This window comes from Pipistrellus hanaki (genome assembly GCF_964339955.1).
Source record: "Pipistrellus hanaki genome assembly, chromosome: 6".
Taxonomy (NCBI): domain Eukaryota; kingdom Metazoa; phylum Chordata; class Mammalia; order Chiroptera; family Vespertilionidae; genus Pipistrellus; species Pipistrellus hanaki.
The window spans coordinates 74,186,758-74,211,065 of record NC_140508.1 but is presented as its reverse complement, the minus strand read 5'-3'; the positions used below and the strand labels follow the sequence as shown (position 1 = coordinate 74,211,065).

General features: G+C 46.2%; 1 protein-coding gene across 1 annotated transcript in view; it reads right to left on the bottom strand.

Annotated features, from left to right (window-relative positions):
• Positions 1-23,502, bottom strand: part of LOXHD1 (lipoxygenase homology PLAT domains 1) — a 93,184-nt gene extending 69,682 nt beyond the window's left edge. The window contains exons 1-5 of the mRNA XM_084887503.1: positions 23,218-23,502; positions 20,409-20,523; positions 14,182-14,262; positions 13,290-13,474; positions 5,538-5,636 (exon numbers count right to left, since the gene is read on the bottom strand). Of these exons, the coding sequence (XP_084743629.1) occupies positions 5,538-5,636; positions 13,290-13,474; positions 14,182-14,262; positions 20,409-20,523; positions 23,218-23,347 (610 nt within the window). The 5' untranslated portion in view covers positions 23,348-23,502. The remainder of the gene's footprint in view (positions 1-5,537; positions 5,637-13,289; positions 13,475-14,181; positions 14,263-20,408; positions 20,524-23,217) is intronic.
• Positions 23,503-24,308: the final 806 nt, after the last annotated feature.

Genomic DNA, 24,308 nt, shown 5'->3' with positions numbered 1-24,308 from the left:
AATAAATAAATCCTAGATACTAGGGCCTCCACTTGGGTCACCCGGGGGTGTGGCAAGCCTGCAAACCACCACAGGCCCCTCACCCAGACTACCCCAAGCCCAAAGGAAACCCCCACCCTGATCTGGGGAAAACCAGCTAGCCCCACCCCTGCAACAGGACTCTATCCTATCTAATCCTCCTATCTAATAAAAGAATAATATGCAGCCAAGACCAGTTTGGCTCAGTGGATAGAGCATCGGCCTGTGGACTGAAGGGTCCCAGGTTCGATTCTGGTCAAGGGCATATATCCTGGTTGTGGGCACATTCCCAGTAGGAGGTGTTCAAGAGGCAGCTGATGGATGTTTCTTCTTCAGTCTAAAGCTCTCCCAACTGAGCTATTTCGGCGGCTCCTTGATCGATGTTTCTCATCGATGTTTCTAACTCTCTATCCCTCTCTCTTCCTTTCTGTAAAAAATCAATAAAATATATTTTTTAAAAAAAAAGAAAGAGAGAGAGAATAATATGCAAATTGACTGTCACTCCAACACACAAGATGGCTGCCCCCACATGACCCCACATGGGGTCAGTGATCTTTGTGGTCAAAGATCACTGACCCCATGTGGACACAAGATGGCCACCACAAGAAGGCCAGCAGGGGAGGGCAGTTGGGAGAGACCAGGTCTGCAAGGGAGGGCAGTGGGAGTGATCAAGCCTGCAGGGGAGGGCAGTTAGGGGTGACCAGGCCAGCAGAGGAGGGAAGTTGGGAGCGACCGGGCCTGCAGGGAAGGGCAGTTGGGGGGACCTAGGCCTGCAGAGAAGAGCAGTTGGGGGTGGCGGATCCAGACCTGCAGGGGAGGGCATTTAGGGGTGGTCAGGCCTGCAGGGGAGGGCAGTTAGGGGCAAACAGGCTGGCAAGGGAGCAGTTAGGCATCAGTCATGCTGGCAGGGGAGTAGTGATCATGCTGGCAGGCAGAAGCAGTTAGAGTCCATCAGGAAGGCAGGCAGGTGAGCAGTTGGGAGCCAGTAGTCCTGGATTGTGAGAGGGATGTCCAACTGCCCACTTACACCAGATCCTACCTGGATTGGGCCTAAACAGGCAGTCAGACATCCCTTGAGGGGTGCCAGATTGGAGACAGTGCAGGCTGAGCTGAGGGACATCTTCCCCCATGAAAGAATTTTGTGCACCAGGCCTCTCTAGTATGTGTGTATGTATATATATATTTAGATCTTGCTCTTCTATAATTTTTTATTCATATACTTTATTGTCTTTCCTTTGTCTATGGTGTCTTTTATCATGCAAACTTCTTTTGTTGTAATGGAATTTATCAATACTTTCTTTTATTATTTTTGCTTTTAGTGAATATTTGAAGAAACCCCATTCTAAAAAAAGACACTCTCTTAAAGTTTCTCCTAAAATTTTTATAGAGTTGTTGTTTCATGTGTAAGTCTTTAGCCCATCTGGAAGTTATTTTTGTATATGGTGAAAGGTAAAAAAAAAAAATCTAATTTTACCTTTTCTCATATGGTGAGACAATTGTTCACACACCAGTAATTGACTGTTTCATCCATTTCCCACTGATTTATAATGCTGCTTCTATGTGTGTTTCTAGACCCTTTATTCTGTTCCATTGGCTTGTTTATTCTCCATCCATATGATGCTGCTGCAGTTTTTAGAGATCTGCAATGTTTTAATATCTGGCGGGGTAAATATCCCCCTATTGTAAATATTGTTAATATACTTCTCAACGTTCAAAATTGTCTTGGCAATACATAGTTCTTTATGAACATGAATTTTATTAGTGGCTTAAGCTGTAGGATACTGTCCTTTGGAAGTATGATTAAAATTGCACTGCATTTTTAAAATAATATGAGAACATTTGACTTCTTAATAAATTTAAGTGTTTTTTTTTTCTCATCCATGAACATAATATATTTCTCCATTTGTTTAGGTATTTTTATATATCCTTAAATAAAATTTTATATACTTCCAGAAAACCCTTTTGTTAGAGTTATTCTTAACTACCTTATAATTACTATTAGAAGTCACATATTTTAAATGAAAGTTTATTGTTTTTATTAATTTTTGTACATTAGCCTGGTATCCAGCAACTTTATTAAACTTTCTCTCTCATTGGTTCAAATGACTTGTAAATTCTCCTAAATTTTGTAAATGTGAATTTTTTATGAAAATTAAAGTTTGCTTCTAAATGGAGTGCAAGGTTGGAGTTTCTCCTAATTTTATTGACTTACAATCAGACTATTGTCTCAATGATATTGACTTATTTGAGTTTGTTAAGGCTTGCTTTGTGGTTTAGTATATTATCATTATCTGCTTGGAAAAAAATGTGTATTCTCCACCATTTGGATGCATACTTCCATAAAATTAAGCTTATGAACTGGGTAGTTAAAATCTTGTGTAGCCATACTAAAATTTTATCCATTTAACGTATTATTGATGTTGTGTTAAAATCTTCCATTATGATTATTTATCAAGTTTCTCCAAGAATTTTGTTAATTTTTACTTCACATATTTTTGGAATAAGTTACTAAGTTTATAGAAGTCCAGAATTATCATATCTTCCATGTTTATTTTTGTTTTTTTTTATTGGTGCCTAATATACTTCTATATTTAACAAGACATTTTCCCTTCAATATTAATTTGATGGATACTAATATAGCTATACCCACTTCTTTCCTGTTGCTGATATGTTCCTGGAATACTTTATCCCATCTTATTTATTCTCAGCCCTTTTGTATCATTTAAGCTGAGTTATATTTATTTTCATTTAATATGAGAAGATATATCTTTTTACTGGTGAGTTTCATTTATTTCTACTTATTATGATTATTTATATATTTATCTTACTTTTTGCTTTTAACTATGCCTTTTCATTATTTCTCTTTTCTCCTGTCCTGTATTCTATTGGATGGATTGAGTTTTCATTTTTTTTATTTCCTTTATTTGTTTAGAAATTATACATTTCTATTTTCAGTGATTAATTTTATATATGCATACTTGACATTAAAGCCTAAATTTAATGTTTCTACTCTCCTAGGATAGGAGAATGGAGTGGGACCAAGAACTTTATTATGTTTTAACAATCATTATCTACTTTCCTTCTCAAATATTATTGTTTTTTAGTATTTTGGGTCCACAGTTTTTCATATCCTGATAACAGCCATTATTGTTATCGCTTTGTATATCAAAGCTTGCTTAAATTTGTCACATAATTATCTTTTTTTTTGGCTCACTTTTGTTTCTTACATCCCACCCTTCTTTGGGGTACAATTTCCCTTTTCTTTAAGTATATTCGTTTAGGGGTTGTTTAAGTATAGGTCTATGAGTGGTAAAGCCCATTTTTCTTTGTTTGCATGGAAATTCTTTAACTATGCCCTTATTCTGGAATTATAACCTACCTGGGTACAGAATTCCAGATTGATATATAGTCTTGCTCAGAATACTGTAGACATTATTCAATGAACTTATACCCTCTATAGGTTGATAGGAATTTGCAATAAATTTAACTTTTTTATAGAAGGTAACCTGACAAATCTGGTTACTTTTAAGATCTTTCTCTTTGACTCTGGCTTCACCATAATGTATCTAAATGTGGATGTTTTTATTTATCCTGTTTAATGACTCATTTTCTTACTTTAACTTGAAGATTCATATCTTTGCTCAGTTTTGAAGTTTCAACCATTATCTCTTCAAATATTTTCTCTCACCTGTTATATAATCTCTGTTTCTGGAACTCCTGCTTAACATCTATCAGAACTTATTCTCTCCTTCATGCCTCATGACTTCTCATTTATATTTTCCAACCCCTTTTCTCTCTGCTACATCTGAATATTTTGCTCATATTTATCTTATAGTTTGCAAATGCTCTACTCAATAGTTTCTAATGGTGTGGATTAAGCCATTTCTTAAGCATTTATATTTATTCACTATATTTTTTCCTATATTTATTTTTATTTTATTTTATTTTATTTTATTTTATTGATGTTAGAGAGAGAGAAACCTTGAAATGTTGTTTCACTTATTTATGTATTCATTGTATGTGCACTGTCCAGCCTTGATATATTGAGTCAACACACTAACAAACTGAACTACCTGTCCTGTATTTTTGTTTGCTATATTTTTTTACGGTACCTGTTATTTTCTTCAATTGCATATTTCATGTTGATAGTTTAAAATACTTAAATTATAGCCTTTTTCGGGTTACTCTATAATCTGAATTCAGCAGGGGGGTGGCAGAGGGTGTGTGTGTGAGTGTGTTAATCTCATTGTTTGTTGTATCTATTGGTGCTTAGCCATGTTGAATTGTGTCCATAAGTGTTTTGTGGTTTTGGAAACTGAATACATCTTCAGTACTTCATCTATAGGAATCGCAATTCTTCTGCTAAGCACCCAAGGGTATTACTACCACGGAACCAATTTTCTGTATTTGTGGGAAAGGAAGTCGCCCAATTCTTCTGCTAAGTACCCAAGGGTATTATTAGCATGGAACCAATTTTCTGTATTTGGGGGAAAGAAAGTCCCCAAAGCACACTTGTAGTGTAAAATCAAACCTCAAGCTCACGTGTGGTACAAGCTTAAGGTAACAATTTACCAGCAATTGTCTTTTAAATCTGGAGTTTTTGCAGAGATAAGTTTACTATACTGATGAGCAAATGTTTTCCTGTTCTATTTTTCTCACTGAAAATGTTCCTGTGAACCTTCAAGATTCCTGGCTTTATGTGTGGTTCTAATTTTGCATATTTTGCCTCATGAAGAGCCAATAGCTCATTTTATTACATCAAATGGTATAAAATCTACCCTGTAGATTGCTGAGTGTGAAAGCTCCCTCTTTTCAAAAGCCACAGCATCAATTCATAGCTAATATTTTGGTTTTGAGTTCCCTCTTCATTTCCAGCACCTGGAGACCTTTTTTATTCTTTTAAGCTCAGCAATGCATTTTGAGTTTTAAAATATATTGTGTCCAAAATTAACATGTCTCGGTAGCTATACTGTCTCCTATGTTCTCCCATTAAATTGGCAGAAGCAGGAGAGAACCATCTGCCTTACTTCCTCTGGCCTGAATTTCCTCCTAACACCTGTAGCTGTGTGTGTGTCCTCAGTTCCTGCTCCATCTATGAGGCCAACTCTAATTCTATCCCTGGCCCCATTCTGATCTTCCCCAAACCACTTCATTGTTTCAGGCCAGGCCACATCCCAAAATATAACTCAAGATGGACATGCAGCTTAGACAGACAAAGAGGGTAAGTGAGAATGAGCCCCCTGGGGATTGGAACTTGGATACGCTCTGGGGTGCAGGACAACATTAAGTCAAGTCAAAGCCTAAGCACACCCTTTCCTGAAAACACATTACACACATACATTTTTCAAGATGAACATCTTATTGCCCAGGGGAGTCCTTGACAAACCACATCGTAAGAAGAGAGATCCTCAACAGAGGAGCCTAGAGAAGACTGGGGCTGCAAGAAGTGAAGGAAACAGCCCACCTAAGAAGCAGTTTCTGGGCATGGTTTGTGAAAAAAAGAATTTCAAACCCATTACCTGTGTCTCCATATTCTCCAAAGATATTGATGAAGACTTCAGCATCTGTTCCTCCACCAAAGACATCACCAGTGTACACCTTAATTTCATACCTGTTACCTGAGAATGAGGACAGAGAAACCCTCAGTTCATTAGGATCCCAAGGAGAGAAGAACAGAGGCCCCAAAGTAACTACCGTGTTTCCCCGAAAATAAGACCTAGTGCATGGAAAGATAAGGCATCCCCTGAAAATAAGACCTAGCGCAACTTTGGGACAAAAAAAATAATATAAGACACTGTCTTATTTTCGGGGAAACAGGATGCCACACCATCCACCCTTCCCTCTATTAGTGCATGAATTGTCATGATCACTGAGGGCAGGTGGCATGCCCGAGCAAAAAACATGTTGTCTGACATTGGTTCCAAGCAATGACAGTTCATTGCTAATACGTAAGCATATCAGATGAACATTGTACACCTTAAACTTATACAATGTTATGTGCCAGTTATAGCTCCGTAAAGCTGCTCTTTAAAGCAACAAGGAGGCTGATGAGATTACAGCTCTCCCTCCTTTTTATTTTTTTACATTTCCTCTTCAAGTAGAACCCCAGTTTATTTTATTATCTGATTTGCCATTTTCCCAACTAGACCTAGGGCCCTGTGCCAACACTAAATTGTAATTAAATGCATATATCGATGAAAGAGCAAGCTGAATAAAAGTAGGGCTCCCTTCTCTCCGTTGGCAAACTGTCAGCACAGTGTGTCAAACCCTGCTCCCCAAGGGTCCTGTGAGAGCCTCAGGATTTCCTGTGAGCAGCATCTCCCTGAGCATAATCCAGTTGCAAATGGATTTTGACAAGTTGAGTCCACCCCTTAGATCTGAAGGTCAGTGAGAGGGAAAATGCCCACCTGTGAAACCTGGCTGCCCTCCTGGGAACAGGATCTTGTAATAACACTGGAAGAGGGGAAGGGCTTACGAAAATCTCTGCCCTGCCCTGAGGTCAGAAAGGAGAAAGATGATAAGGAACAAAGGTTGAAAGAGAATGGGCAGAGCTGACCCCCCTTCTAGGGCAAATCATACTGAACATTCACACAGACCTGGTAGCTCTCGGGGCACTAGCATATCCTTGTAAGTCATCGGATCCCCACAATGGCCACATGACACCGGAGGGGCAGGTCCTGTTGATATCCTCATTTACAGATGAGGAAAACCGAGCCTCAGAGGGCAGGTGGCATGCCCGAGGTCACACAACAGCGAAATGATGCAAGAGGGGATCAAGGCCAGGTCTCTGGTCTCCACATCCAGGGCTCTTTCTGGAATACTCCTGGCCTCTTGTGCTCTCTGTCAGGGACCAGCAAACTTTTCCTGGAAAGTGCCAGGTCGTCAATACTGTAGGTTGTATGGGCCATGTGGTCTCTGCCTCAACTATTCAACTCTACCACTGTATCACTAAAGCAGCCATGCATGATCTACATAAAGGCACACAGGCATGGCTGTATCCCAATAAAACCTTATGGACACAAACATTTAAATTTCATATAACTTTTCTGTGTTGTGAAATATTATTCTTGTGTTGATTTTTTTTTCCAACCTCTTAAAAATTTAAAAACCTTTCTTAGCTCAAGGGCCACACAGACAGGTGGCAGGCAGTGCTTGGCCCGCAGGCCATTGTTGGCAGCCCTTGCCTGGAGCTCCATGTGCTCTCAGCATGGGTCTGTGTGTCTCTAGGCAGAGGACTGTGTGCAACTCAGCACTTTGGGGCCTGGAGAGGGAGCAGGGCTGCCTGGTGCTGGCATGGCCAGCTGCTGGTTGCAGGGCAATCATGGCACATCCTAACCACGAGCTAAGCAGTTCAAGGCTCCAAAGGTTAGAGAACTGTTGCCCTTTCTCAGAGGTGGAAGAGGTGAGAAGGAGCATGTCCCAGGCACAGTGTGGGCAGGAAGAGCTAGCTGTCCCTGCTTCCACGATGCTGTGTGCCTGAGCTAAGCCTGAAGTTCCCTGAGTCCAGTGAGAAGCCGGCATGGGTTGGACTTTCCTGAAGGCGGGGACAGATGGAAGCACCAGTTCTTCAATGTTAGGCTTTGTGCCTTTAACTCATTGTCTAACTGAGGGCAAGCAAGGAGCAGAGCTGGGAAGAGGGGAGAGGTCAAGTTGAAGGAGGAGCTAGCACGGCGTTCCTCACCCTGAGCAAGCTGGCGAGGAACAAGGCCTAGTGATGGAGCATGGGAACTGCTGCCCGAGCCAAGGCTGGCCCATGGCTTACACATCTGGCATATCATCTGGCATGAAACTTCCAGCACTGCGTTTTCTCTGGCCTTTCGGCAGGACCAGCAGCCCACACAGTACCTCTGTACAAATGAGAAAAAAGGATCCCTTCCTCAAGACACGTTGCTGCCATCTGTTGGATAATTGTCATAAGAAATGCAAAAATCTACAACTGTGTCCTCAAAGAGAAGCACTTGTGCAGAGCTCAGCTTGCACAACCCAACCACAACCCTACCTTCCAGGCAGTAGCCTTCTTCCACTAAAGCCAGTGTGAGCTCTGAGAGGCCAATCTAAGTTGGGCATTGATCTGAAAAGGAGACAGCAAGGAATATAGACCGGGGATTCAGTTAATCATGTGGTGGCTCCCAAAAATCAGAGCTGGGCTGAGCTGACAGAGGTAGTTGCAGCCTAAAGATAGGTTGCTTGGGGAGGGTATGTGGGGGGTGGGGCGGGTGGGCAATGGTATATGTACACAGATAATAATTTAATAAAAAAAAAATTTTTTTAAAGATAAGTTGCTTGCCTCAAGGCCACAGCAGAGAGTGGTCTGTCCTTCTTGCCCTGCCAGGGGACACACATGCCCAGTGTTGCCCTCTTTCTTTTTTTTCTCTGCTGGCCCCATGGCAGAGGCCCAGGCTGCTCCCATCAAACGGGAAATCTGTCTCCTGTAGCCGGCCGGAAGCTGCCTGCGTAGGCTTCCAGAAAAGGCAGGCAACGAAAGGCCCGAGCTGCCTCCTGCGTCTGGTACGCCAGCCGCCCCCACGGCCTCCCCTGCACTGTCTGGAACAGTCGGCACATGGCAACGACAAGATACATCTCCATAGAGCCACTGTGGGCGCGGGGGAGGCACAGTCACGGGGAGCTGGAACCCCCCATTCTGGTACCGCATGCACGCTGAGCCAGCCAAGCTGCTCGTCGTGTTCATGACAACAGAAATCAAGCAAATGCTCTGTAACGAAGCCTCCATCCCGCCTGCCCAGGAAGGGACCATCCCACGCCACCAGCACTTGAGCCTCAGAGAAAGCTTTTTTAGGAAGCAGAGAATCATGAATGAACTGGTGGTGAACTGACTCACAGAGTTTCTTTCCCTTGCCTTTCACCCATTCTCAGACCCCGTGTGATTAGGCCAGGGCCTTATTTCTTTGGGCAGGTGAGGAGTAGGGAGGGCATTGGGAGGAGGATGACAGGACTTTATTTTACCCCTCCTCAAATCTGGGATGGCTCACACCCTGACACCCCTCACTTCCACTCACTGAGAGCCAGATGTAGAGAAGTGAGATATGACAGATGCTAAGCTGAAGGAGAGAAATTCAGTGGGGAGACTACCCAGGCATGGAGAGGGCGTGGTCAGCAGACCCAAGGATGAGCAGCAATGCTGCATGCCAGGAGTTGGGTCACAGCCACTGAACAACGACCATGCTGCCCCCAAAGGTTTCCTCTGTCTTCCCTCAGGCCAGAGGCCCAATCTCTCAGGCAGATTCTCCGCATTCTTCAAATAGTACTGGAACTTTCCTGCTCTCTCAACCTGGCTGCTCTTGCACACACACCCACTTATCAAAATAATAATAAGAGCCTCTGATGGTTGCTGAGGACCTACTATGGGCTAGTCACACCTATCATCTCATTTAATCCTCAGCATGACAGATCCAAATGCTGCTGAGGTCAACATTTACTGATGAGGCAATAAAAGCAGAAGGTTAAGAAAGTTAACCAAGTCCCCACAGTTAGAAGGAGTGAAGCCCAGATTTGAACTCAAGGGACTGGACATGAAGGTGCTCTCTTAGCTGTCATTTCACCTTACCCCCACTTTCCAAGCCTGCGGTGGCCCAAACAGGTGGGAACCCCTTCTGTGACTCTTACTGTGCTCACTCTGGCTAATACTCTGTGGTCAAATCCTGACTCTGCCACTCCACCAGTTATGTGAGCATGAGCAGATGCCTTAAGCTTTTTGCCTCCATTTCCTCATCTATAAAATGGGGATAACATTAATTCACTCATAAACTGGTTGAGTTGATTAACTGGAGCAATAAATATAAAGGACTTAGTGCACTGTGGGCATGGAGTAAGTGCTCAGTAAATCATGGTGGTTGTTGCTCTTGTTGCTATTCTGATGTTTCTCTGACTTCTTCCCCTGCTCTCAGGCTTGCTTTGACTTTGAGAATCACAGACTCAGTATTCTGTCCTCTCAGAATGGGAAAGGACTTTGGAGCCACTCAGTGCCAGGACCTGCCTCTAGAATCTGGCAAGCTTGTCTAGACAACTGGGAACGGACTCGTGACCTTGATTGCAGTTGAAACCTGTGGGAAGCACCTTTCTTCCCAATCTTCTTCCCTTCCTTGATATTTCCCCTTAGCATAACTCATGTTCTCCAGGCCCTCTGAGCTCTGGTTGCTGTAGATGCTGTTAGGAGTCATTATTTCTTAGAACCCTACAACGTTGTTCTGGGCCCATGGGCTCACAGTGGTGAGAACTTCCGGGTGGGAAGAGCTGGGCCAGCCGTGCATCACTCTCCTCTGAATTTCACAGCAGCTTCCCACCCACCCCATCTGCTCCCACGTAGCAATGTAGAAAATCATCTCCGGAAAGAGTGGGAAGAAGAGAACTGCTTTGAATGAGGCCCCAGGGAAGAATATCAGAGAATTTCAGGACCAAAAGGGATTTATCTACTCTGCCTCCATTTTACAGAGGAGGAAACAGAAGTCCCAGGAAGTTAAGTGACCTGCTCTTGGTCACCCTGGCTCAAGATGCCACGTCATGCTCCTCCAATGACATTTATTGGGAATTGTCTATGCACCAGACCCTGTGCTCAGAGTAAATATGTAGGAGCCTAGATTATGAAGGGGAGAAAGTTAGGCTAATAAGTAATCACAGTGCAAAGGAATAGAATGTTCTAAGTGAGTGATGACCAATGGAAGCCAATAGAAGCATAAAGGAAGGGGGCATCAGGAGGTCTTTATGGAGGAGGTGAGGCCCAAGCTAAGACTTCACAGTTGAAAAGGAGTTTGCTAGGCTAACCCTAATCTAACCCTAAACCCAACCCTACCCCTAAGCCTAACTCTCACCCTAACCCTACCCCTAAGCCTAACTCTCACCCTAACCCTAACCCCAACGCTAATTCATAACCATAACCATAACCATAACCATAATCTAACCCTAACCCTGAAAAGTTGAGATAGTAATAAACCTTACCTCCTAGTGGTGCTCTGAATTTTAAATTAGATAGTATAATAATTGCAAAATATACACACATGGGACACAGGCTACAGAAGTATTCTGTCCACAGGTCATGTAGCTAGTAAATGGCATTGTTGGTATTTGAACTTAGAACTCTATGACTTGCGATTTGGAGCTCTGGACCATGATGCCCTCTACCCTCTTTATGGGTTCTGGGTCGTCAAGAGGGTGACAACATTCCACACAAGCTGGAAGAAATTCTGCAGAACAAAGCCAGGCATTCAAGGTAATGGAGGGAATGTCAAGAGGCAATGGCAGGAAGGAAATTTCACTACACTTCTGTAAATTTCACTACACAATTTGATAGCCTAGACTATGTTTCCAGGGACAACGGTTATGCTGGGAAAAGTGCCTACCAACCTTCCCTGGGCCCCATGAAATGCCAGGACCACTGATGCCCACTCTAAGAGGGAAACAAGCACAGGGATGGCTGCTGACTCCCTGTAAGTGCACACGTGTCTGAGATTCTTAATCAGAAAGTGTGATTCCTGTACCAGTCCATTGAAATGTGGGGAGGAAGCCAGCCAGCCAAGATTGGGACACCCACTCCTGCTGACTCACTGGAGATAAGTCAGGAGAATCCAGGAGTTTTCTCCAGCAGCCTGAAGTCCTTGGCAAGAACTGAGAAATTGGGGTGCAGACAGCATATTCCTCTTTTCTTCTGGGTAAATAAGAGCCCTTTGATTGCAAAGTCAGTAAAGTATATTATCACTGTTACAAACAGTTAATGAAAATTTAGGATGCATTAAAAGAAGGAAGACATCAAGGAACCCTGAATAGACAAAACAATCTTTAAAAAGAAAACCACAGTTAAAGGTCTCACACATCTTAATTTTGAAACTTCCTACAAAGCTACAATAATCAAAACAGCATGGGACTGGCATAAGGGCAGACATTTAGACCAATGGAACAAAACAGAGAGCCCAGAAACAAAACCTCATGTATATGATCAAATGATATTCAACAAGGGTGTCTCTATTTTCTAATTTTTCTGTCATGATCAAGTTTCATTTTTATAATAAAAAATCAATAATATATCTTTTTTTAAAAAAAAGGATAAATTTGAAAGTTGTGCCGTAGCCGGTTTGGCTCAGTGGTAGAGCGTCGGTCTGCGGACTGAAGGGTCCCAGGTTCGATTCCGGTCAAGGGCATGTACATTGGTTGCGGGCACATCCCCGGTGGGGGGTGTGCAGGAGGCAGCTGGTCGATGTTTCTCTCTCATCGACGTTTCTAGCTCTCTATCTCTCTCCCTTCCTCCTCTCTGTGAAATATCAATAAAATATATTTTTTATAAAAAAAAAATTTTGAAAGTTGTTATGATAGGGATCAGGAAAACAAGTCAAGTGTTCAAGGTCAGATGAGAGATGGGAGATCAGAGGCAGACAGAGAAACTGAGGGCTGAAGCCCATTGGGACAGAGGATATGTCTGTTTTTGCCCAGCTGGTTGCGAGAGAAGGCGGCACTTGGAGACCAAGGGTACATACTGGAAGGCAGGATCTAAGGGTATGTCAGCCTTCTGTTGTGACCACGGGTAAGTCACTTCTGGCTGCCACATGCCTTTGCCTCTGATGGCCCATGACTCTATGATCAGGATATTATGATGAATGTACCCACATGTGATAGTCTCTTTTTGGAAAAATATGTTAATAATGGGGCGAGGTGAAGAGATCAGAACTTTAAGGAACAAAAAGGAAATAAAATGGGACATAGAATATAGTGTGTGTTTTTACATGCTTTGTTCCCCTGAGTCCAGTTGAGCTAATATGACTGAATTTAAGGCCTTTGGCCAGACATGCACTTGAAATAAGTTGTTTCACTCATGAAAATCAGGAGCCAGGGGCAGCATGATGGAACGCTGGAAGCAGCCAGTTCTGATTCCCACCCACCATGCCCTGACTGTAACCTGCCTTCCTTGGCATCAGAAGGGAGGTAATGGAATAGGAGAGCAGGAAATGCTGATGTTGAACTCAGAGGGACTCTTGGTAGATACCCATTAACAAGAGTTGTTGAAACACAGGATGTGTTCAGGGCTGCTCTCACCCACACCTCCATCATGCCTCCAGGTCCACTGACATTTCCCCACTTCCCATATGCCAGTAAGCTTGTTCTTGAGAAGGCCACAAGGAAGAGATGGGGCTTCACCAAGGCCCTGGACAACAGGAAGACCCTGGAGGGTGGCAAGCGGAGATGGGACTGCCCAGATGCAAGACAGAGGCCTGGTTGAGCCCAGCCCCAGCAGGGAAGGACAGTGGGTAAATCAGCCTGGAACTCACCTGTGGGTATGTCCATGGGATTAAAGCTAGCCAACAGGTCACGGCACCACTGGCGGTCGCCTTCCACCTTGCTCAGCCAGCTGCTGCAGTTGAAGTAGTAACGGAGATGAGGCCGCTTCGTGTCGGTCAGAATCACACGGTCTAGGTACCAGCTGGAGTTGGAGCCTGTGTTGTCATGCTCAATCCTGGGCAGAAGCAGACATCCACACTGTCAGTGGAAGCACAGAGATGACTCCCCTTTCATGCTGGAATTCCCAATTGTTTACTCTAAGGAAAGGCTCCATCATTGTTGTTGGTACTTTACCTCTGGAACCCCAGTTTCCTCATCTTTCAAATGGGGAAAACTTGCAAGATGGATATGCTTATTAATGATGTTAATAAGTCTAGACCACATGTGTCAAACACAAGGCCCGCGGGCCAAATCCAGCCCGCCAGGCCTTGCAATGTGGCCCGCACCGCGCTGTCATCACTGCACTCCGCTGTCAGTTTATGACATTGTCAGTTTATGACTGTTCAGTAAACCATTCGGCCCGCGATTTAGGCTGGATTTTAGATTTTGGTCCCTTCTCTGATTGAGTTCGACACCCCTAGTCTAGACTGTCTCAGTCTGCCTCTAACCACTGTGCTACTGTCTCTCAGAGCACATTTCCCAAGTTTGTAAAAAATTGCCTTAACTTGCCTTAACTCAGAGAATTGCATCTCTAATGGGAAAGTTTAGAAAACTGTGACTCAGGGTGGGAGGAAAAGATTCAAGCCTTTGGCCTCTCCACAAATGACACCAGAAGAGTAGTAACACCCAGAACATGTCAATTGTGAAGTGGGTTCCTAATCTACCTGCCTCCATCTCATCTACCTGCCTCCATCTCACCCCAGCCAGGGACCAGATTCTCACCTGATTTTGTAGATGAGGCCCACGTTGTTGGTTCTCACCCGGAACACATCGACGTTGGCTTTCGCAAAGGCCGATTTGCTCCTGCAGTGAACATGCACATAGCTTAGAACAGGCGTGGCTCACAGGCCCGGGAGGAAAGCCAAGGGCTGGCATCCCCTTCTTCCTCCACCGTCCCACTCCTGGATGTGCTGCAAGCAACCGATCCCATTCTGAGATTCCTTTCTGACTTGATTTGAAGAGGTAGGGGCAAGGCCAGTGAGTATTCATTCCTTGCTTTCACCCCCAGCTTCTCAGGATCCTTGTTATGTACCACTAAGGCAAGCACAGTGGGCAATAATTAGCCCCGTGCTACACTCAAGTAAACTGCTAGTTGATTGCAGAATTGGGACCAGAACCTCGCTCTCCAAAGCCATGATCGAACGCCTTCCGGTTGCTCTGGGTTGGGACAGTGGGGGAGGAAGGAAGGCGTGATGGATGCCATGGTGCTCTCGGGTCTGCAGGCCTCCTGGTCTCTCCTTTCTTGCCTTGCTCTTGCTGGGGAGAGTTACAATGGCAGCCCCAAGTGGATGCAGACCTTGGGTGGGAGTCCATGGTCCTGCCATTCCAACAAGAAAGGAAACACTCAACCCAAATCAGCAACCAGGGAAGTGGGGCAGTGAGGAAAGGCATGTCTGGCATCCTGCAGATGGTGCAACAGAAGCAGGTACACCTGAGATGTTACACAGTGAGGTGCCAGGCAAGTTCAGCCCAGGAGCATCCTAGATCCCATCAGCTTAGACACCAGAGGGCTGGAGCAGCCGCACCATGGAGTCCTCCAGGAGTGAAAGCCTGAATCGCATGTGGATATCTGCTCTGTCTTCTATGTGGGCCAGGATCCCGCCATTCCAGCCCAGCCTGCTCGCAGCTCTTCCTGCCCCACGGCGATGCCTCTGTGGGGCTGAGAGCTGTAGACCTCCCTCAGAGCTCCTACAGCCCATGGGAAAAGAAAGGCCCAGACACTTATGCCCGTTTATTGCCATCAATATGTTTCCAAATAAAGAGTGAGGTTAAGGGTCTTCTCCTCAAGGCAACAAGGGGAGAAGCTCTCTCAGTAGCAAAAGGCTTTTAAGGTTCTACAGACTCGAAAGCTGTGACTCTGAAAATAGAACCCCTTTGGCAAGCACTCTGCCCTGGGTGAAGTCTCCTTCCGGTGGTGGGCACAGCATGAGACCTGGGCCCACGGCCCCCCTAAAGCAATGCAGAGCTCATAAAACCAGTTGACTGTGGACACTGAGGCAACCTGTCAGGGAAAAGAGGCCCCAGAGGTGTCTCTGGGCACGGAGGGGAGGAGGGGAGAGTGGCCGACCTTCTTAGTTTTGAGGTAGAACAAGGGCCCACTCCCAGGCCTGCTGAACGTCCCTGTCAGGTCCCCACGTCCTAGGGAAAATAACAGCACACCCGTGCTTTGTTTCAGAGTCAAAGTGGTGGTGATTAAATGAGTTGGAAAACAGTGAACATCAACTCTGTGACAGAAGAACGTGAATGGAAACATAGTAAGGAATAAGAGGCATTTTCTGTTTCTACATATGAGACTCCCTTCCCCCCCAAAAAGGGATTTTTAGAATAGATAAGAGTCTTTACCTCTAATAAATACCCTACGAACCAGTCATCCTGGGGAGCAATTGGATGGGGTATTATGCAGCCACTGAAAATTCTGTTATAAAAGAAGATTTCATGAAACAGAGACAAGTTTATGATAGAGGCTTTAAAAAGGGAGGCAGGTTAAAACCCAATGTACAAACAGAACAACAATACGCAGGACACTAATTTCATTTAAAAACAATGAAGACTGGGAGATTCCTACAGAAAAATGTCTACATGGAAAGACTGTTCTGAAGTGTTAGTTATTTATTTAATTATTATTTATTCTGGCCTGTATATGTTTTTTAGTTTTCTGAAGAGAGTGGGTCTTGGGTTTGCAATTATGAGGAAAGCACAGCCCCGTCTCAGCAGCCTCCTCTCCCTGGCCCACAGCTGCCTGTGGCAAAGCCTTTGGAATAAGCATGAGGATTGCTGACTTCACGTACTCAGGGCCCATGGATTTTGGAAACGGCCAAGGCCAATGTTTAGGAGAAGAGGAGGCTGACTTGGAAAGGAAAAGAGAAGGTGTGGGTTTGGAAGAAAAGCAGCAGGCTTTCTGGGGTGCCTCTGACAAGCATTCCAGAAGAGGGGCTCTCAGAGCTGCACTCTGTAAGGGAGTTCTGCGCCTTCAGAAAGACCCTGTACACTGACCCCAAGGAATGTGGATTTGTACATCCCAGCATGTTAAATGCTTGGCCGTGGTGTTTTCTAGTCACTCAGCAAACAAATTTTAGAAAACAAGATGGAAGAAGGGAGACTGGGACAGAAAGATCGAAGATGAGCCTCTCAGGACCATGCTGCAGCCATCCAGGGGATCATGGAAACAAAGCAATGGTCCACGGTGTCTATGAGATGGAGACCATCATCTTGGCAGACAAGAGGAAGGCCTTCAGCATCGCTGACATCTCTCTCCTTCGAGGAGAAAGTGGAAAGGACCCGGGCAGGGCCACACAGACTCCCTTCTCTCAGGAAGGGGCCTGCATAATCCCCAATGAGGCCCAATCTCAATCCACTGAGGGTCAGATTCCGGGATGCGCACTTCTGGTGAATCAGAATGCTAGTGCCTCTGGGTTTCAGAAAACCAACTGGAGTTAGGGTGGAGACTGCAAAGGACAGGGTTCCCTGGTCAAAGGAAACATGAAACAGACTTCTTCACGCCTCCTGTTGGAGACTGCGGCTTCTCTGTGGCTCCTGGTCCATCTGCAAATGAAGGCTAATGCAGAACACACATCCCTGCCCAGGGGCCCCACCCAGAGGAGCCTTTACAGGCCCACAAGGCATTTTAGCCATCAACCAGGCAGAGCCAGCAGGCTGAAATGCCAGGCATTCTCTGACACTCTCAAAGGGTGAATTCTCAACAGGAGAACAGTGTTCCAGAAGACACATGAGATCCCATCCTTTTGCCATACTCTGAACATGTGACCCAGTGTTGGGTGATGGTGAAAAGAACTCCCAGGTCATGGCTGTTGGCACTTAACTGGTGTGGGGGTCGGGATGGAGGTCAGCTTATGGAGGAATCGAAATGAACAAGTCACAGCCTTTGCCACCAATAGGCATGGAAGTTCTTGCAACAGGAATCATTTTGTGTTGAGAAAAAAAATCCTGATAAGCCATTTGGGAGTTGGAAGGTGAAAATCTTGTGGCCTCGGACAAAAGGCACAGAGAGAACAGGAATTGAGGGGAGAGAAGGACATGGAAGAAGCTGGAGAAAAAGACAGAGTGAGTCACATGGCTGGAGCTGTGGAGAAAGGGGTCAGGGAGGAATTCTCGGAAAGGTGGTGGCTTACTTTCAAGACTAAGGGGCCTGCTACCCCGTTTTAAGATATTTACCACTAGTCTTTGTTTTGGGATGGCACTGTGCAGTGAGGAGGGAGCAGCACAGACAGTGAGATGAGAGATTTGGGCACCGGTGGGCATTCTGAACAGGCCACAGGGACTGGTGGGGGTGAGGGTGGGCTAAGCTAACTGCATCTACACCTCATGGAGCACGGTGACCCCGTGGCCTCTGCAGCTGGGTTACACGGGGACCTGGAATTCCCCAGAAAGCAATGCTCCCTCCAGACCCAAATGGAAGGGGTCCTGGTGAAGACTGTGTCTATACAATTCTCTTTGTAGACATTGTCTCGGGTCCTGCAGCGGCCAGCCTCCGGTGTCCTCCTTCCCCATGTACCTGCTCACCAGGGTCAGATTAATCTTTCTTGGACACAGAGTAAGTTGAACCTCCACTGATCAACTTTCAAGCAAAACCTTCGAAGTCTGATCCTCCCTGCCTTTCTGACCTGCCTCCTCTCTGCCCTCATGTAGCCAGAAGGCTCCCTCCCAGCTCCCATGGGCCTGCGGTGCCCATAAAGTACCTATATTTTTGCAAGCTGTACCCCTTCTAAGTACCCTGTCTCCATTAGTACCCTCTCTCAGATAAGTACCCCCTCTCTTATCTGAGTCCTTTCCACCATGTGAGGCCCAGAGGACCTATTCTCCCCTGTAAATTCCTGCTCTAGCCACTCTGATCCCACCTCATTCTCTGAGCTTTGACTATTTGCAAATAACTGAGATAGACATGGGATGCACAAGGAGACCTCTCCTCATCCTCTCGCTCTACCTGGCATTTCTCTACACACACCTCCCGCCTCGCCAGGGCATACAGCTGACAGTGTAAAACATGCCCACAGCCCTGAAGCCTCCACTCCCCATGGGCCCAGCAGAACCCTCAGGACCAGCCAGACTGGAGTCCTGGCCAGACCTGTGTTCCTGCTTCCCTCCCTGGAGTGTGATACAAACACGAAGGGAACCTGTCAGCAGACTTCGGGGTGAATGGGGGTGGAGTGAGTTGTTGCTTCCTGTCGTGGGGCGAGCGGGAAAGCCTGGTGCCTCCATGTGGTATCAGCAGAGCCTGGAGACTCCTGGCCCTGCTGGCTCATTCGTGCTCTAGACCCCTTTCCCAGGATGTGGGTTCCCCTTCCTTACTGAGAAGGAAGGCCCAGGGACAGAGCTTCACACCTGGTTATAGGTTTCCTGGGGGCCCTTCCTGAGAGGATATTTTGATAAATGAAAAAGGTGAGGGGGAAGAGTCTGAGGAGGCTGGATGCACGAAAGAAGGAAAGACAGTGAGAAGCCACCACAAAGAAAAAAAGTGGTTCTTTTTGGTTAAAAAAGACAGGCTGGGGACTCTAAAACCAAGTTGGCCAACTCCCCAAGGTCTAGTCGCTTCTCCCTAGAGGATAGGCTTCTGGGAGGTCACGTGGCAAAGAGGATGGGCATTTCATGTCTTCTCTTTACCGTGCCCACGACACTGGAGGGAAAGGCTCCACAAGCGAGTCACTCTGCAGTGTAAACAGTGCAAGGAGGCAGGTACCCTGTTCTGCAGAAACAAAGTAGGATGTTATGCCAGCCCCGACGCTGCAGCCTTCACACCACAGCCCACATTCAGGGCAAACATGTGACCTAGGGCCTCGTCAGCCTGCTAAACCCAGAACTCAGAAATATCCTGGACTGTGGACCCAACCTTTCAACAACTTCCCCTGTCACCACTGGAGGTGCCACGCCATTAACCCCAGAGATCAAACTTGGAACCCAGGAGGCCTCCCCATTCCTGCCTGGGCCACAAGGCCATGTGCTCAAGGAAAATGTCAACATCAAGACCTGGGTTGGAGGACCAGCTTTACCACTAACAAGCTCCATGACTTATAGCTGCTCCCTGCTCCTCTCTAGGCTTCAGTTTTCCCATGAATGGTTGAATTAGATTTGGTGGTTTTAAAATTCCCCTTGGCTATGGAGCTATTGGCGCAAATAGAATCTGACTCAGATTCTCAGGAAAACAACCATAAGTCGAGCTGCTCCAGCGGAAAGAAGGATGGACGGGGTGGGCCCAGGACCAGATGATCAGTCCCCTGTGCCATTCAGCACAGATTGAATGCCAGATGCCCAGGCCATCCGTAAGGCCCCTAGACATCTCTGGAATTCAGTCATTCTGCTAAGTGTTACTGCATATATCTGTGTGTGCACGTGTGTGGTAGGGGGAAAGGATTGAAGAGAAGAGAGAACACCCACTGGTTACAATGGGTTACAATGAAATGGGAGAAACTGGTGTGTACACACACAGACACACACACAAGCACATCTGCACAAACACACACACGAGTGATGCAGGTAGGTTTAATATGCTGTGGGTGCATAGCATTGAATCTCACGGCTCTCTCATGTGCATGGTCTTGCCTCCTCTTCCTGAAAGTCCTATGAGTTTTATAAAAGGGAGATTATTAATTCCAGATGTTGTGTGAGGAAGCCAAGTCCTTGGATGCAAGAGATTTGGCCAAAGTTACATGGCAACTGTGTGGTAAAGCTGGACCTAGACCCAGGCTACTTGACCCCGAGTATTATTCTCCCACATCAAGGAACAGCTAATATGAATTCATGGGAATTCTCAGATTCAAAATGGTCATACTTTGAACATAAAAACCAGGAAAGATGCTGAGGAAGGTTGATAGAAAATCACTGGGAAAGATCTGGCTGACACCTGCTCTGTGGTTAGCAGAGGCCCCTACCTGTGGACACACGTCTTCTCCCCTGGGTTCCAACTGGCCCAGGACCCAGACTGAGTTGGTACTTACTTGCTGGTGAGATGGAGCTTGGGAGAGAGCCCATTTTCTCCAAAAATGGTGATGAAGACATTGGCGTCTGTCCCTGCACCACGAACATCCCCCGTGGCTGTGACCACCTCATACACTGGAGGAGGAAAGGAGGAGACAGATGGCAGACTCAGAAAAACACCCTGATTCTTACATGGGCTAAGAGAAGCCACCGGTCCTGCCAGCCCTGCAGGGGATGCTCAGACTCAAAGGACTCTATGAACTCCTGCTACAACCTGCAATCTCCTGAGCCACAATCAGACCCACAGCAAGTGCTACTGTGAGACTAAAACCTCCCACTTAATGCTGCACACTCATTTGACAGAAAAGGCTGGGCAAGCCCAGGTCACACACTACACAGTGTCAGTACCAGAGTCCAGTGCAAGGCCTCCAGATGCCCAGCCTGTGCTCTTTCCAGCCCAGCACATGGATGTCCTCCTAGGCACGACCCTCAGAGCCTATATCTAGTTTTCACCTTCCTCTTTGCCCTCTGGGCATTGATGTTAATCTCAGGATACTACCCTGTGCCAGAATGGCTACAATGAAAAAGGCTGACCATGCCAAAACATGTTTGGCTCAGTGGATAGAGCCTGTGGACTGAAAGGTCCCGAGTTCTATTCTGTCAAGGGCATGTACCTTGGTTGCGGGCACATCTCCAGTAGGAGGCGTGCAAGAGGCAGCTGATCGATGACTCTCTCATCGATGTTTCTAACTCTCTATCTCCCTTCCTCTCTGTTAAAAAAAAAAAATCAATAAAATATACTTTAAAAATAATAATAATCAAAAAAAGAAAGAAAAAGACTGATCATGCTAAGTATCAGTGAGAATATGAGGCCATTGCACTCTCAGACATTTCTGGTGAGAGTGTAAATTGTTACAAGCCCTGCTAACTACACACAATGTCCGTCTTATGACCCACTAATTCCTCTTCCAATTATAATTACAAGAGAAATTAGTGCATGTGTTCATTAAAAGATATGTACAAGATCTGTAGCAACTTTGTTCATAATAGCTAAAAACTGGAAATAACCCAAGAATCCATCAATAGTAGAAAGGTTAAATCAAAGGTGATGCATTTATAAAATGTGATAGTACACAACAACAAAAAACACAAACTATATAACATGTCACAACATAGATAAATCTCTCAGATATAATATTGAGTGAAAGTGAAGCTAGACACCAAAAAAGTATACTGCATAATCCCATTTATATAAAGTTCAAGAACAGAAAAAGCTAATCTGTGGTGATAGGATCAGGAAAGCTGCTACCTCGGGGAAGGAGCATGAAGGAGCTTTCTAGAGGTTGGCTGTGCTCTGTGTCCTGTTCTGAATGTTGGTTACACAAGCATGCACAGATGTAAAAGTGTGTCACATTGTACCTTTATGAATTTTGTGCTGCATATATATTATTTCTAAATTTTAAAACTTTAATCAAAACATTAAAAATTTAGGTAGCTGAAGAACTATCTTGGGGAAGACAAATATATTATGGAAAACATAAAATTCTGTTTGACCCCAGAGGGACGACCCCAACTCATGAAGTCCCCTCATCCACACAAAGACCTGTCAGAGTCAGTTGCTCTTAGCAGGCGGCCAGGTAAGTGGGAGACGCTCAATAAGTAATTGCCTGGGTGGATGAATGAGAAAGCAATCAATGAAATGGATATGAACTATGAAACTAAATGGACCAGTATTTAAATCCTTTTCTATTACTGGCTCTGTGGTTTCAACCAACTTTCTTAGCCTCAACTTCCTCATCTCTGAAATAGGGATAATTTCTCCCTTTAAAGGTTATGGTAAGGATTAAATCAAAATAAAGTTTTCAATAGTAATTTTCATTGATGCAGCATTTCCATTTCTGGGAACTTATCTTGCAGACACTCTTCCACAGTTGGATCAAGAACATGCATTCCATAAGGAGTTGGACTTGGCATCATCACAATCATCACCACCATCATCTCCGTTGTTGTCATCATCAACAGCAATCACCTCCTCATCATCACTGCATCAGCTCATTAACCACAGTTTCAAGGAGGCTGCCTTGGGAGATTGTATCTCAACATATCCTGGGCAACCCCTGTCTGGTTGTAGGAGAGGAGAGGCCCAGGGCTGGAGGCTTGTGTAGGATGGCCTCTTGAGTCCCTTTGGCTCTCACATTCTGCTGAGTCATTCTCTTCCCTTCATAGGCCCTGTCTCAGTCAGGAGATACATTGAGGTGCCTTCTCTGGTTTACCTGGCAAGAAGGTGGAGCATTTCAAAGCAGCTCTCATGCACCCCATGAGACTAAAAGGATAAAGCCCTGGGTCCAGAGCAACTGCCTTTTCCACCTAGACCATAGCCTCTTTCTGGAAAAGCCAGAGATCCCTGTCTCCATTGGCCACAGTGGACAGGAATCCCCCACCCCCACTGGGCATGTGATGAGAGGTCAGGCCTCCTCCCCACAACATCCCTTCACAGCCTGGTCAGGTCAGGCCCTGCCTGAAGCAGCCCACACCGTGTAGACCAGACTAGAACATGGCTCTGGGGATGTGTACAACCTGAAGAGTTGGGCACTCTGGTTCCAGGGCATTCTGTGTCACTAAGGCCGTGACCAAGGGCGGGTCGCCTTGCCTCTCGAGCAGTGGGGGCCTAATGTAACACCTGCCCCATCTATGCTAAGGGTTGCAGCATAGATGCAGCGGATAATCCATGAGAAAGGGGCTGGTCTGGGACCTCCCATTCCTCCCTCAAAGCACCGGCTGAGCTCCCAGGCACCGCACTGCCCGCCCACCATTGGCCTGCACCCTCACCTCGGGCCTTGTAGTACTCATGCTCCAGCTCGTCCTCATTGTCCTCTGAGTCGTAGTTCCGCAGCTCCTCCTCGTACAGTGCGATGAAGTCAATGTCTTTCTTCCTCCTCTTTTTCTTCTGGGGCATCATTTTGCCAGCTGCCCTTTTCTGGCACTTGCTGGCTCACTGTGCCCACCTCCCTGCACCCCCTTGGAGCCTCAATCCTCTCTCCCTGAGCTCCTGTGCCCACGTCTGGTGGGGCCAGAGCCCACACTGAAGTACCCTGTGCCCCCAGTGCTGCTCCTGATCCCTTCACTTCTTTGGCCTCTGAGCCCTTCCTATCCCTGGCCCCTCTCTCTGCCACCCTCTGGCTGGTCACCTCCTCCTGCCCCTGCCCTTGGGTTTCTCCTTGGTCTTCATCACTTATTCATGGGGACTGAAAGCAGTCCGTCCTCCTTCCTCCCAGCCCCTCCCATCAGCCCCCACTCACCCCTTTATGGAGAATCAGGTGAAATCAAACCCTTGGCATCAGCTTCCCACCTGGCCTCCCAGCAAGGAGCCCCAGGGACTCTTCCAGAATCATGCCCCCCACCCCCAGCCAAAGGCAAGTGGTGGCCTCCCCCGCCCCCCCGTGGAGATCCCCCTGGCCTCCCAGGTCTCAAAGGCCATGAATGACGTCTTTGGGCCTGAAACCTTCCTGAGGAGGGCAAGGCCCCAGATCAGCTGAGCTGCCGGGACTCAGAGGCATCCATGTCTCTCCATTATTCATGACCTCTGATCATCTTACAGAGCAGGCGAGGTTCTCACTGGCTCCTTCTTGTCTTTCTCTCTGCTTCCACCTCAAGACTGATGCCTCTCAAAGTGGCCATTCAGCCAGGGGACACCTGCTGCCCTTCAGAGATGCTGCTCAGACCAGCACTCAGACCACCCACAAAGCACACACTGAGTTGTGAGTTACAGCATCACTAAACCCAAGTCAAGTTCACTGGGGAAACCCACCACCTCCTCGGTGATCCACAGTGCCAGATGGAACGGGCAAGACTAACCACCATCTGTTTAACAAGACCTCGCCATGTGTCCTATTTATTGCCCCTTGCACTCTGTCTCATGA